General features: G+C 42.0%; 1 protein-coding gene across 4 annotated transcripts; it reads right to left on the bottom strand.

Moving 5' to 3' along the window:
* Positions 1-342: 342 nt before the first annotated feature.
* Positions 343-14,656, bottom strand: TMEM183A (transmembrane protein 183A). 4 transcript variants are annotated; one of them, XM_044267632.1, is made up of 8 exons: positions 14,461-14,650; positions 14,175-14,264; positions 13,145-13,312; positions 8,272-8,431; positions 7,139-7,319; positions 4,624-4,704; positions 2,935-3,090; positions 343-1,046 (listed from the first exon to the last, which is right to left on the bottom strand). In XM_044267632.1, exons 1-8 carry the CDS (start codon positions 14,567-14,569, stop codon positions 861-863), a joined length of 1,131 nt encoding a protein of 376 aa, XP_044123567.1. In that variant the 5' UTR covers positions 14,570-14,650; the 3' UTR covers positions 343-860. The 4 variants fall into 4 exon arrangements, 3 of the variants coding, with proteins under 3 accessions (XP_044123567.1, XP_044123568.1, XP_044123569.1); XM_044267633.1 differs by having other exon boundaries at positions 8,272-8,428; XM_044267634.1 differs by lacking the exons at positions 14,175-14,264; positions 14,461-14,650 and adding an exon at positions 13,511-13,550.
* Between the last annotated feature and the right edge of the window lie 1,022 nt (positions 14,657-15,678).

The raw sequence follows: 15,678 nt of genomic DNA, 5'->3' as shown, positions 1-15,678 counted from the left end.
GGAATGAAACTTAACTTTTTAACTGTGGTATAGCAAAAAGACCTGGCCATATGGCATTGGGTAAGTCACTGATGCAGTTTTCTCAACTACAGAATGGGAAGAGCATCCCTACCTTGCAGGATCATGAGAATTAGAGATATTTCACAAAGTTCCTGGTATAGTATGAAGGGCACAAAGTCATCATCACCATCACTATCAAACCTCATGCAAAAAAAAAAAAAAAAAAAAAAAAAAAAAAAAAAACCAAAAAAAAAAACACCTAAAATCCAAAATTGGCAAAAGAATATTTATGCAATAAATATCCAAAATTATTTTTAAAGAAAGATACACAAGTCAATCTTATAAGATTCTGAAAACCCTGTCACCTGCTTTATTTCTGGAGAAGGGTAAAGGGAGAAGAGAAAATATTCACTTGAATTTGAGGGGCAGCTTAATGGGAAACAGCAGTAGCAACAATTTCAGGCCTCAAAGGCTCCTCTCTGATCACAAGGGAATGCTGAAACTTCCTTGTTCGGAGATGGATGAGTTTAATTTTTCCCTACAGCAAGATCATCCATTTTTGCTGGGATAAAAGAATAAAGAACAACAACTCAATAGCACCAAACGGGGTTTAACACAGAAAATAGAGCCCGGTTTCTCCTTTCAAATGCAAATTTTTACATTAAAATATGTTTATAAATCATAGTTGTTTTTCCTCTTGATTCAATCCTTCTCCTTCCCCTAACAGGAGCCCCGGGGGAACCGGAAGAGCATGTGCATTATTAACCAGATATACAATCCAGACACCCCTTCCAAACTGGGATCTGATTACTAATGGACTGGCCTAGCTCAGGGCTGCCCTCAGGGACAGGAAGCAGTAACTATGCTCTCAGGGAGAACGGATACTGAGGATGCCACCAGTCAAAGAGTCGAACGCTGTGCACTGGGTCCAGGATGACTTGCACACCCTGTTCGCTGCGCAGTTTCTGACCACCATGGACAGGAGAATCTTGGAACACCAGTCTCACACGATGATGCCGCATGTCCGTGCTCACATTGATAGTAAACTAGGAGGAGAAAGCAAATTCAGTACCCAAATTAAACAACCTTGTTTGCCCATGGCTCACTCTGAAACAAGACAGTCTAGATAAAATTTACACTAGGCCACAAAATGAAATTCTTCACATTTAAACTATGCTAAAGAAAGCCTCTCAAATGGCTGAATAAATTAGGATACATGCACATAGACTAGCACTGAAACCAATTTTTTTTTTTTTAAAGATTTTATTTATTTATTTGACAGAGAGAAATCACAAGTAGTCGGAGAGGCAGGCAGAGAGAAAGAGAGGGAAGCAGGCTCCCCGCCGAGCAGAGAGCCCGATGCGGGACCCGATCCCAGGACCCCGAGACCATGACCCGAGCCGAAGGCAGCGGCCCAACCCACTGAGCCACCCAGGCGGCCCTGAAACCAATTTTTTAAAAGTGGGTTGGAACTATACAAAATGACTTGAAGGGGTTCTGATGAGATATTGTTGAGCAAGTCAAACAAGATGCATGAAACATACACCTGATCACATTTTTGGTAAAATACACCACAAATTCTCTAAATCTGTTTATGTATACGCTGGTCTGAACAGAATTATGTGAATATGAAGTCCATGGAATAGGAATATATAACTAGGTTACTAATGTGACTTAACCTAGAGGGAGGGGTGAGGTGCCTAATAACCAAAACAGCATTAAAGATATAATCTCAATTAAACAAAATTATTTAAGAGAATGGGTATACAAGTACATAATAACAGATACATGAAAGAACAGTTCCCAAAAGGTAAATAGTTACAGGCCAGTAAAAGCGTAGGTCACCTTTACTTTTTCCATGTATTCATGTATTATTTAAATTCTTTCCATGAAGCATGGATTATTTATTTCACCATTAAAAAAAGAATAAAGCTGGGTGCCTGGGTGGCTCAGTCCATTAAGGATCTGCCTTCAGCTCAGGTCATGATCCTGAAGTCCCAGGATCAAGCCCTGTGTGGGGCTCCCTGCTCAGTGGGGAGTCTGCTTCTCCTCTCCCTCTGCACTCCCCACCCCGGCTCTTATTCTCTCCCTCGCTCACTCCATCTCAAATGAATGAATAAATAAATAAATAAATAACAAAGCTATTTTCAGAGCAGAGTGGGAAACCCCATGTATCTCTCAGCATAAGCCTAAAGGACAGGGAAAACAAACTGCATACACTCTCAAGTTCTCGACCCAGTTAAAATTTTTAAAAACCTGGAAAATATATCAGAGACATATTTGTTATTTACTAATCTAGTTCTTAGCTAAGACGTGAATAGTCATCATCACATAAGGGACAGAGCTGATCACCCTACGTTTTAGTATTCCACTTATGACACCAGAAGCAAGCCTCAAGGTCCTGACATACAATGCTCATATATAAGCCTCACTATTATCACTGAAAGGATAAATGTTTCTCAAATATTAATGATCACTACACAGAAGATGCAAAAACATTCCCTTTACTGTAAGAAGGAAACAGATAAAATATTCTCAGATATAATTAACTCCATTCCAAGGGCGCCTGGATGGCTCAGGGGGTTAAGCCTCTGCCTTTGGCTCAGGTTATGATCTCAGGGTCCTGGGATCGAGCCCCACATCGAGCTCTCTGCTGAGCGGGGAGCCTGCTTCCCCCTCTTTCTCTGCCAGCCTCTCTGCCTACTTGTGATCTCTGTCAAATAAATAAATAAAATCTTAAAAAAAAAAAGAATGAAACATCAATTTAAAAAAATAGTAACTCCATTCCTAATGTACAAGTCTGCTTTCAGACTTTAAAAAAAACTATTCTTCAAAGATTTTCTCCTCAGTGGTTAAATTTACAAATTTCTTTCAAAACCTAGGTATAGTGAGAGTCTACAAAAGAGCTAAGGATGACAATCTGTCTCCACTTACCAGGGTAAATATCATTCCCATGACAATTGGAATAAAGATGAAATTGAGCGTGGTGACCTGTAGTAGGCAGCAGTCTTGGTCTGGGTTGGTATGAACATCTTCATACTGAATGGGAGGCTGCAACCCTCCCACACACTTGCTCTTTAATCTAGGGGACTGAACAGAACCGTGAATTACTCAAACGGCTTAGAGGAAATACTGATAACTCCAAGACTCCATCATCAGTGAAAATCCTACGGTTCTCTTTATACACATACTGGTTTCTATACAATTCAAGGAAAACCTGCCCTTGGAAAGAAGAGGATACATATTTGGATAGGCAATGTGGCAGTGAGTATATGCTTCATTTAGATGGTAGTTCCTGCTATCCGGCAAGAAATGGGAGCTTATAGTTCTATCAGAGGCTCCCCAATGTCTGAATCTGTGATCCCTCGTGAATCTTCGGACTCCAAAGAACATGTGCTGCACAAAAGGGCAGAAGCAGAAGTGGCCATCTAGCTCTAGGCACCATAAATAAAAGAACCACAAGTCTCAGAACTAAAGGAAACCTGAGCATTCACCTTCCTGTAGTTAGTTAATTCCGCTCTCAGCTTGAACCCTGCTGAGATCGCCCTGAAGCCCCTTCCCAGAAAGATCCTAGGGTGGACTTTCCATCAACATCTAATGGACAGCACATTTGAAGAATCTTATTAAAAAGCAAGAGACTAGAAACCAAAATTCTTCCCTAAAACCACGTTTATGAAAAAAATCAATGGAAAAATATGATTTACTTTAATTACAAACTTATCTTAACTTGCTGGCCATCAAGTGAGGGATAACTAATCCTATCTGTAATGGGTCTCCTCAGTGAGATACTAAGGAGGGGAGACAGAAGGACAAAAGGAGCTAGTGAGGGTAAGAATAAAGACAAGCAAAGGAGATCCTGTGGCCAAGATCTCAGGTACAGTCCCAGCGAAAGGCAGAAACAGAGTAGATTACTATCTAGTCTTCTTATAAATAGCCTCCTGACAGCGGTCCCTTTCCTCCTAACTTCCCCAAACAGCTTCAGATATAAAATCACATCAATTTTTGTTGTTTGCAAATACATTTGTTTTGAAAAACAAAAAAATTATAAGCAAATAACCTCACTACATTGCTATAACAAGTTTTCCCCTTTTCCCACCTTTAGAAAGTCTTCAACTATACAGAAAGTTAATAAAATAGTAAATAAATTCCTGTATAGCCCCTACCATTAGATATTTTGCCAAATTTGCTTCCTCTCCTCCCACCTTTCATTGTATGTAGAAAACGGTGGAGGGGGGCAAAGTCATCTGAAAGGAGCACTGACGCTCCACCTCTATTCAGCAGGAATAAGGAATAAAGACACATATATAACCACAGTATCGGTATCACACCTAAGGAATTAACAATAATTTCATGTCATCTAACATTTACAGAATACTTAAATCTCTTGAATTGTCCCAAGTATCTTTTATAGCCCTTTGTTCCCTGATCCAGTCCCCACTCATTCAGCTTTTACACTGCTGTGTCTCTTTCATACAGAACAATTCCTTTTACCCTTTCTTTTCCTGGTACTTTTTGTAAATGTCGATGTGTCCTATTGGATTTTAATGAGGCAATGTTATGCCTAATGAAATTTATCAGAATAATATATTACCTGAAAAACAAAGAGAACATATGACTACATACCTGTTTTTTGAACTTAAAGTTGAACTCCCACATTGGTTCCTGTCTGTTCCCAACAATCTTTCTGCACCAGAAAAGTAAGCACTGTAAGAAAATAAAAATAAAATAAGCCAAAGATAAATAAATAAAAGACAGAAAAACTCAAAATAAGGTAATAAAAAATAATCAGTAAAAACCTGTCTGACAGCTCCAAGGCCAGCCACAGCCCCAATGCTGAGATTTCACTTTGGCACAGATAGAGAACCCCCCCAATTTGACACTGGTGCAACATGAAAAGAGACAGTCCCAGGGCTATTCCGTAAAGAGAAGAGGGACCGACATAAGTCAACCTCAGATGCTATTGAGGGCAACCCCCACTGTTCTCATCGTTAAAAAGACAGAATCATGGTCTCTAGAGACTGGGACATTCAGCAAGCCACTCCTCTATATGAAAATATAAGGGCAGCCAGCTGCCACCAGGCAAGATGATAACAAAGCCATAAGGCAGGCAGAGATGGCCGTTCCTGGAACAGGAGCAAGCCACTCAGGACCTTCTGGGAGCAGAGAGCCGGTGTGAAAACAACAGAGCTGGACTGAATTCGGTCTAGAGTAAGCCCCTCCATGAAAGTCAGGCTACAGCTAGGGTTAACACAAGAAGTTAAGTACCTCCCAGGGGATAAGGGGTGGGTCGTCCGCCGTGCCAGCTGTCCTGCCCTTCAGACATGCCCTGTACGTCCTGCTGTTCCATCAAAAATAATGGGCTTGGCTTTAAGGGGCAAATACTTCTGCTGCCATCACAGCGGCTCCAGTGTCCCATACAAGCTATGCTATTGAAAAGAGAGAGAGGGAGAATCAAATACGAAAAGCTGGAGTCCAGGAACCTGGGACAACTTCCTTTAGGCATGCTGCCAACTCCCTGAATGCCATGCGATCGTGGTTATACAAGTGGCAAGGCCATGCATGGGACACCTGTCACTGCAGGTCCCATATCCTCTTCAGAGATCTCTAACAACAAGGCACAAAAGCAGCAACCAGGTGGCCTGGGCTTACTGTCTGGATTACGACCTTAGTTGTTACCACCTTGGCTTTTTATAATCTACTTTAAAAAAAAATTCATATACAGTGACACGAATATGAAGACACAGCTAATTCCGATTTAGGCGGTAGCACTTGCATTGTGCACTGGAGCCGCTAGGATGTGTCAAGCATGAGGAGTTTGCCCAAAGCTGCTCTACTCCCAGCAACTGATTCATACCTGGCATGGTTAGCTTTGGGATGATCCCCACTTCATCATAGTTGGTCTGATACTATCAAATGTTTCTGAGGGAGGGAAACTGCAAATGTGAGATGATACACTGTCCACTCATATTACTAGCAGAAGCAGCTGCTGGGTGAAATTCTACTCGCCCTGCATTCTACTCCTGCCCTAAAGCCACCAGCTAGTGTGATATTAAACTGAGCTCAGCCCATGGCCCTGACCCTCTCAGTTTGCAACCTCTGAAGGAACCCTGATATTATCTTGAGACCAATAGGATCCTACCAATCAATATGTATCAGGTAGAGTATTACCACACTGGAGCCAAACTAGGGGAGAAGAATCATTACAGAACATCCAAAACACAAAAACAAAATAGAAACAAAATACAAGAGCAAAGAAAATGCTATAAAACACCAGATTTGGGGTAGGAACAGAGTAATAAAAATTACTCATTAACTCAAAAGATAGAAAATTCAGACAATGGTATTAGTTGAAGGAGAAACAGGCTGAGACATCAACTTGCCTAAGTAATCGTATCTGTTGTATGGTCTAGCTTGGCAAAGGTGGGTTCATTGGATATTTCATTATGGAGAAAAGGAGAAAGGGCCAAAGGTTAACAGACCGATTTACAATCAAAAGAATGCCAAACACTTGAATACAATGTATGAATACAAACTACTGGGGAAATCCCAAGATATAAGATATAGCCTAAGACACAGGAAGAATTTTAGAGTTAAAGTCTGTGAGTGGGAATACCTTACAGTGTCCAAAATGACTTAGCCCAGAGCTTAGCAATAGTGGGCACTTAGCGTATGCTGAAGTCCATACCACAATCTTTTAAAGAGGTCAACAAGAAAGAAGAATCTCAGATATCAAGTCATAGTAGAAAAAGAAAATTACTAAAGTATTCATACTGCATCTTTGCCTCATGATTTATAGCACCCTGAAAAATTAAGAGTTTACATCTACCATGTGAGTTGTGTTCTTCCTAACCCAGACCATCAAAATCATCTAAAGTACATCCAATGTACAATGCATGAGAATAAATTAAAGAGAATAAAGAATATGCTAAAAGCACAAGAAAGCTTTAAGGTAAAGAGAAGAGAAGCCAGCCCAGCAAAGCAGGAATGTCTTAGAGAAGTGAAACCCTGAAGTTTACATTAGCCCCCTGGCAGCCTGGGACCAACAGCCCTAGCCCTCCCCATCAAGGAAGCCAGAGATAAGCTGTATTAACAGGCCCACCACATCATTAGTTAGGCCCCAACAATAATTCACACTTACTTTGGAATTCTTTAATGTGCTGGGAGTACTTTCTGGAATGGCTGGATTCTTGGAGATTCGAGCAGCAAACGGCTCGTACATATGGTATAGAGATCGGATCACACACGCCCGGAGACAGCGCAGCTTCTCCATTGACTCTGGTCGCAGGCGCAAAGGCAGAGAGGCATCCAGCGTGTAGTGCCTGAAACATGACACATTACTCCTACCAATATGTGACCTGTCTCCCCTGCTCTAGCTCAGTCTCCCAGGACTCCTGGTCTCTGTATGAACTTAATTACAGTATTCTACTGGCCAATAGTTAGCTTGGCCCCAGAGTTCTCTCACACATACACACACACACACACACACAATCACCACCTCCTTCTTTCTCAGCTACTTTTGCTTCTTTGCTATGCAAAACCCAATTCACATACACCTTTTAATCCTTCCCTCCATCCACGTTAAAATTTTAAATCCTATTATACTCTAAAAAATGACAAGTCGCAGACCTGACACCAGTACAATATACTTCAGTTGCTCAAAAGGAATGTGTACTAAGAACCACCAGGTTCTCCACCACAGGTCTTGCCAAGTTCTCTACACATTCCACTTCCACATCCCTTCCTACAACATCCTGACTGACAGTTTATAATCTTCATTACACTTCTACACCCGGTATCAAAAGCTAGCTGTCTGAGTAACCCTATCATTCGCTCCCTCCTCACCACTACGACTATACATTCAGCAGCGTAAGTACAAAAACTCTATGATACTTCAAGATAACTACCCAATAAGAAATAACTACTCTAGTTAGAAAGATAAGTAGATAGGCATCTGCAGCTTTTGGAAATTCTAGCTAAGATAAACTTCTGAAAACAAGTCAAACACAGCTTTTTAAGATTTGAAGCAAGACTTTTTGCTCAAAGTGGATATTGGGTGCGGGAAGGGGACAACCACAGGGAAGACAATTACCTGGACGAATTAATAATATCAAACTTAAATTAGATAAGGGCTCAAGGAGTCCAAAACTAGGCTCGTGCCCAGGCATGGAATAAAGAAAATGAAAAGAGGTCACCATCCAGGGAGCAGCTCCAAATCACAAACAGCAATGAAATCAGCTACACAGATAACAGAGTGAGTCTCTGTGGTCGCACCTTCGGTACAACCTGGTCCAAAAGGCAGCAGTGCAAGTGACAGTCCAGGCATTCTTACAAATCAGGGAAAAATTCACAATGTCCTCAGGACGGATATAGGAGGCCAGCAATAGCCAAATATCCATGGGATACTCTTCTCCTCCAGCCCCGTCCAGGTCTTCTGAAACAGAAAAAAAACAATTATACATTTGACCTTCAATTATGTACACACTAAGGACCCCAATCATCTCAACTCTCCCAGGGCTTGCACAGTTAAGAAAACAGTTTTAAATAGGTCCAACAAAGCCTCTCGGTCTCATGATTTCCTGCATCTTCTAACTGCTGGAAACTTTTGTTTCCTATTGTCCAAGTGACTGGGTCTCATTCTTCAGGCCTTTCTTCAACAATTATTCATACACTATTTTGAAGATTTCAAAGTTTTTCAAAATTTTGCACACATTACTATCATTCCATTCTAACAATTCTTCAACAGAAATAAGGAAAATATTCCTGTGCCCTTTTCACTAGTAAGAATATATAACCTCACCACTAGTTAAGGTAAAAAAAACCCAGGGTTTCTACTCTAAATTCCAGCTTTGCACCATAAACTCTGCCCCGATCTCCCTCCTGGTCCCCTTCCACCAAACACTTTCTTCAGTTCAGTCATTTAACACAACAACTGATTTTAAGATGGTATGAGGAAATGTCAAAGTATAAGCTCAGTAAAACATCCGGTATGTTACGGTATATTTTCATTACTCAATAAATGCCTGTAGACGTTTCTTTCCTTCTAGTTCCTCATTCCATGCCAGTTTGAGCTATGACTCCAGCCACAGGGGTTCAATAATCACAGATGCCCTGTAACATGTATCCCCACCTCCTCCTCTTTCAGACTTTGTTAGGGTTCATTCTCTGGACTCTGAGGTCCACTGGGTGTCTCAGGTTCAAGTTAAAATCTCAAACTCCATAAATACACTTGCATCTGGGCAAATCCTACTTCTAACCTGTAATTCAGACCTAGTTCACAGAACTATCCAAAAACCAGCTTTCTTCTTTCTGTTTCCTGGGCAAAAAGACACTACACTACCTCCCCAAAGCTGCCTCCAGTTTTCAAGCTAATGGCAGCAGTATCACTCAGTCAGGTTATTGCACTGGGTTCTTCATAGTCTAAAACGACATCCTCTTTTCTGGTTCCTAATCTTCCCTGTAATCTCCAGTGACCACTGAAGGCTTGGTCCTACCAGGTTTGAGCCCCATCTTCTCCCACATTAAGTCTCTCTCTGAAAGAGAAGGTAAATGACTATCAGTCTTTCTCCCACTGAGATCCTTCAGGACTTTTACATAGCAGAGTGCTATTAAAAAATGTTCCATCTTTAGTGACATAACTCAATAATTACTGATGAGGAATAATTGTCAGTGTTTTAAGCAACATTATTAAGAAATTTCAAAATTGAGATGCCTGGGCGGCTAAGTCAGTTAAGCGTCTGCCTTTGGCTCAGGTCATGATCCCAGGGTCCTGGGATCGAGTCCCACACTGGGCTCCCCGCTTAGCCGGGAGCCTGCTGCTCTCCCTGCTTGTGCATGCACGCTCTCTCTCTCTCTGACACATAAATAAATAAAATACTTTTTTTAAAAAAAGGAAAAGGAAAGAAATAAATTTCAAAATATAGGAAATGGAATCAGTAAAACTCCACAGAGATAAACCATGAAGGACAGAAAGAACTTTTTGATAGGTACAGGTTAAGAGCAAGAGTATTCCAATTGAAATAAACAGCTAACAGGAAGCCCAGATACTTAGAAAAACAAAATACATGGGATAGCAATAAAGAGACAAGCTTAACAGGATTTTGATGCTATCAAGAAATTACCGTAAACTTTTTTAGACATGACTGACTTTTTTTTTTGTTGCTAAAGAGTATCTGTCTTTTGCAGGGATCTACCAAAACATTTAGAGATAATAATAGAATACCTGGAAACTATTTCAGAATAATATACAGTGGGTGTGTTGGAGTTGGGGAATAGTGTCTGAAACAAAAATGGCCATGAGTCAGCAAGTGTTAATTCTGGGTAAGAGCTAGATGGGACTTCTACTGTATTTGTTTCATTAAAAAGAAGCTAAAAGATGGGGGAAAAAACAACCAGTCTGACTAGAATAAAGGAACCTAATGGGAGTAAAGCAGAGCAAACAACTAATAAATGAATTATAGTTAAAAGTCTGTAAGCCAAAAATCATATATCTGATAAGCAACTAGTATCATGAATATACAAAGAATTCCCACAATTCAGTAACTGAAAGATAACCTGAGTTTTTTTTTTTTTTAAAGATTTTATTTATTTATTTGACAGACAGGGATTACAAAGAGGCAGAGAGGCAGGCAGAGAGAGAGAGGAGGAAGCAGGCTCCCTGCTGAGCAGAGAGCCCTATGTGGGGCTCGATCCCAGGACGCTGGGATCATGACCTGAGCCGAAGGCAGAGGCTTTAACCCACTGAGCCACCCAGGCGCCCCAATAACCTGAGTTTTAAATGGGCAAAGGAGGGCACCTAGGTGGCTCAGTAGGTTAAGCACCTGCCTTCCGCTGAGGTCATGATCTCAGAGTCCTGGGATCGAGTCCCATGTCAGGCTCCCTGGTCGGCAAGGAGTCGGCTTTTCCTTCCCCTCTTCTCCCCCCGCTTGTAACCCCCTCTCTTATAACCAATCTCTCTCTCAAATAAATAAAATCTTTTTTTTAAGATTTTATTTATCCATTTGAGAGAAAGAGAGCACAAGAATGGGGAGAGGCAGAGAGAGAGGAAAAAGCAGACTCTCCACTGAGTGGGGAGCCCGACCTGGGACTCGATCCCAGGACCCGAGATCGTAACCTGAGCTGAAGGCAGACACCTAACCATCTGAGCCACCCAGTCATCCCTCAAATAAATAAAATCTTAAAAAAAAAAAAAATGGGCAAAAGATTTGAATAGACATTTCTTTTTCTCTTAAGAAGACAGACAAATGAGCAACAAGCACACATGAAAAGATGCTCAACATCACTAGCCATCAAAGAAATGCAAATCAAAACCAAGAGATACCACAAAATATCCACTAAAATGGCTATGATTTAAAAAGTCAGACAATAACAAGTGTTGGTGAGAATGTAAAGAAACTTTAACTCTGAGCACATTGCTGGTGGAACGTAAAATGGACACCTCAAAAAACACACCAGCAGGGTGCCTCGGTGACTTAGTCAGTTAGTTAAATGTCTGCCTTTAGCTCAGATCATGACTGCAGGGTCCTGGGATTGACCCCCATGTTGGGCTCCCTGCTCAGCAGGGAGTCTGCTTCTCCCTCTTCCTCTGCCCCTCCCACTGGCTCATGCTCTCTCATGCTCTCTCAAATAAATAAATAAAATCTTTAAAAACACATACACACTGACAATTATTCAAGAAGTTAAACTAGAGTTAACAAGTGATTCAGCAATTTTACCCCAACCCAACAGAAATGAAAATATATATCCACGCAAAAACTTGGCAAGAGTGTTCAAAGCAGCATTATTCAAAATAGCCAACTGAAAAGAAACACTGAAGGACTGATATATCCTACAAAATGAAAGAACTTGAAAACACGCTAAGTGAAAAAAGCTAGACACAAAAGGCCACATATTATGTGATTCTATTTATATGAAATATCCAAGAGACAAATCTATAGAGACAGAAAGTAAATCAGTGGTCAGGGGCATGAGTGAGGGGGAGTGGGAGGGTTGAGAGAGAATAAAGAATAATGCTAATTATATAATTATCTAGAGTAACAGGAATGTTCTAAACTTAAATCACGTTGACAGCTGAACAACCATGTGAACACACTAAAACCACTGAATTGTACACTTCAAAAAAATGAATTTTATATCAATGAAGATGTTTTAAAAGTCTGGCAACTGTTCTATGGAGTGTGCCCAAAACCAAAACAGAGCGAGAAAGTCTCTAATAGCATGTTGATGATGAGTAGGGATTTCAAGCAGGAAATTAAAAAACAAAGAAGTGTGAGGAATGTCAGTATTAATTTTGGCCTTCTGGAAAACAATGGTTTCACTGAAAATAGCTGGCATAATTGCAAAGTGATGACAGTTCATTAATTATCAATTATTTCAATATATTTCAGTAAATACAAATGTCTGTTATCTGACTCTCAAGTACAGGTAAAAATTCTGGTAGATCTGAGACCAAAAATACATACATCACTTACTATATCAGCTTCCCCTAACTCTAGCTGATCACTGGAACCAGATTAGCTTTAAAAATAGCTATTCTGGGTACTAACCCAAGAAAGTCTGATTCATTAAGTCTAGAGCAAACCACTGCATGAAGGTTTGGTACATTATATACTATTAGTTTATTTTTGTTTCCTTTGTGTGAGTTTTATTGCCCTTAGGTATAAAATCACATATTTTTCTATTTCCCACAGTATCTATTAGACATAAAGCAGACACTAATAATTGCAGAGCACTTAAAAGTCCATAGTAATATCTAACTCCAGCTGAAATGAAATGGGTTATATGCAATCCACATACTTGGGAAAACTTTTTTTTTTTTTCACATTTTTTATTTCTTACCTGTTCAGAAATCCAGAAATGTAAAGATTTTTTTGTTTTCATGTTACCATATGGGTTTTCACCCAATAATGACATGTTCTCAAAGAATGGCTATTATATTCGAGTTTAGAGCTCCAGAAATCTGACTCTGACCAACCTCCTTTCTTCTTAAATGTAGACAAAACAGAAAGCCCTGGTATATTAAACCTGTCCCACTACTTAGATCCAAACCCTGGTTCTCCGTTGGTATCACCTCTTAATGCTACTGAAGTGAACAGCTTCAAGCTATCACCACAGACAGGACTAATTCAAAAGCAAACAAGCTCTATACCTTTGTGCCTCTTGCTTTTCTTTTTTCTGGAGACGGTTCTCTCACGGATGCTCTCCTCCTGGGCATCCATCTCATCACTGCTGTCAATGATGTCACAGGGCTCACCAACCCCAGAAAGAGCTTCCACTGCAGGAACCTGGGAGGCTTCCAAGCCACAAAGAGATTTTACTAGAAGAAAATAAGGGGAGAATGAGATGGCAGAGTCCCATCCAGAAATACAAATGACTTAAGACAGGATGAGGACAAGGAAAAAGAGTGGGGGGAAGCAATAGTGTGAGTGAGTCTGCTGTAGTAAGGTTGAGAACTAAAAAGAAAGACATTTTAACATTTAAATACTAAAAACTGGAAAGCAATAAACAAACTGACCCCAAAGTTGCAGAGATTGACTCCTTAAAAGTGTCAACTTCAGACCTGAAGAAAAAGGGAGTGCATTATTCTCCCACTATAAGCCCTGCAGGATAAAAACAAAAAGTGAACACTATTCTCATTTGTGTAAGTTCTGAGGAGCAATGTTTGAGAGAAAATGAAGCCTATCTGGCCCTGTTCCTAAGCTGGAGACTAGATGTCATAAAAGCACAAGTCTCAGGGATCTGTGAGTAAAAGGCTTGAAACTTAAGAGAAACGTTGAGAAAAGGAAAAGCATACCTCAGGGTTATTTCACAAAGAAAGCAAATTGCAGAAGAAGTGGAGAATATATGTGAATGAATCATAGGAAAAAGATGAATAGCCAAGAAAAAAGCAGTTGAAACTACAGAAGAGAACGCAAAGGTTTTTCTTTTTCTTTCTTTTTTTTTTTTTTCCAGGCAAAGACAGAAATGAAGTATTTCTGCTACAGAAACTGCTACTGCTCTTGGCTAATCCTCCCGTTCCCCTCCTCCGAATACACGACAGGCCACTGAAGACTGCAAACACGTTCACGGGAGGATGCCCAAAGGATTTTGCAAGAAAAACACTGAGGCGGAGTTCCAGGAAATAAAACACCTAGTTCTGCCTTCCCGGCCCGAGTCCGAAAGACTCGTCGGCAGCCTACCTTCCTGCTGCACAGCATTGGCGACGGCTTTCTTGACCCGTCCAGACCTCACGACCGCCGGATCCGAGTTGGCATAATCCGCCACGGTCACTGAAATACAGCAACAACCCTCAAAGGAGGAGGCCTTCGCTCCGTCAGCGTCCTCTCCGCCAAGACCTCCGGCTCCTGCAGGTCCCCAGCCCCAGCGCCCTCCCGTTACAGGCAAGCGAGCGCACGCCTCGCCGCTGTCCAACCCCCTCCCTGCCGCCAGCACCCAGCCTTTCAACGCCCCCGCCCCCTCACCCACCTCGTCCAGAGCAGGCGTCGTGGGCCCGGAACTTGAGTCGCTTCCCTCTCTTGGGCATGGCGACCGTGTCGGGGCGAGGCCGGCCTAGCAGGCCGGGACCCCGGGCCATGTCTTGGGCCGGAGAGCCGGCTCCGGGAGCCGCGCGCCAGCTCCGCCCGGCTCAGCGGCCATCCCGCACCGGAGTCCGCGGCTCTCGCGAGGACTTAGGCCCGGGCCCAGTGTAGCGTTGGCAGTCCACGCCCCATTCGGAAACCAATCACCGCCTGGCCTGCGGAGTACGTCATCATCCCGCGCCTACGGATTACCTGCCGTGGGGTTCGGTACGGAATCGACCTGTGTGTGGATTGCGGTTCTTCTGGGTAGTGTGGGCTTTCGCCGCACGTCTTGTGAGGTGATTGGTGTCTCAGACCTGGATCCCACGCCCGGGCTGACTAAAACTGAGTTTACACCCTGGTCCCCAGGATTTTTCAGCTACTGCCTCTGTCCACACACCGGGTTCGCTATAGCACCAAGGTCCGTACGTTGTCGCCTTGGTGTTTGCTATTCCAACATGAGTCTGTAAAGAGCCCTCACTCTTATTTCTTATACAAAAGCCATAAAGTTCTGAGTTCTCAAAATGGAGGGAGGGGTTCTTAAAAGTTTTTCGATGGACCACCGTCCTCCAAACAAAATTCTAGAAGGATCGATGGGAAAAGAAAATTGTCATTCCTTTGTGTTGAGAGAGGAAAAAGTCACAGTGTAGGTTACGGAACTGCAAGGGAGCAGGATCCTGGACGGGTAGCGCTAGTACGAATAAGAAGCTATTTCTTGTTCTGAGTTATGTTCTTTGTCCTTCTCACTTCCTTGCAGTTCTCAAAAGGTGCTGGTCCAGGTCTTGAGAAGCCAGACATCCAACCTGCTGGATCCACCCTAAGATATTTAGGAAACTCGGGTTTTTTTTGTTTTTGTTTTTTAAGATTTTTATTTATTTATTTATTTGACGGAGAGAGAGAGCACAGGTAGGCACAGTGGCAGGCAGTGGGAGAGGGAGAAGCAGGCTCTCCGTAGAGCAGGGAGGCGGTTGTGGGACTCAGTCCCAGGACCCTGGGATCATGACCTGAGCCGATGGCAGACACTTAACCAACTGAGCCACCCAGGCGCCCTAGGAAACTCTTGTTTTTAATGTGATTGCATAATACATAAGAGTTCATTAGGAACAAACCACTATCCTAACATTGT

The sequence above is a fragment of the Neovison vison genome, chromosome 10 (assembly GCF_020171115.1).
Source record: "Neovison vison isolate M4711 chromosome 10, ASM_NN_V1, whole genome shotgun sequence".
Lineage (NCBI taxonomy): Eukaryota > Metazoa > Chordata > Mammalia > Carnivora > Mustelidae > Neogale > Neogale vison.
This window is presented reverse-complemented; position numbering and strand designations above follow the sequence as displayed.

Bases quoted from the DNA above. Each gene is read 5' to 3' on its own strand.
- TMEM183A (XM_044267632.1), bottom strand. From the start codon at position 14,569: ATGGCCCGGGGTCCCGGCCTGCTAGGCCGGCCTCGCCCCGACACGGTC. The intron at 8,432-13,144 runs GTATAGAGCTTG...TTTCTGTTTCAG, and splicing joins GAAAAGCAAGAGGCACAAAG to AAGACCTGGACGGGGCTGGA. The intron at 4,705-7,138 runs GTAAGTGTGAAT...ATTTTCTTACAG, and splicing joins GCACATTAAAGAATTCCAAA to TGCTTACTTTTCTGGTGCAG.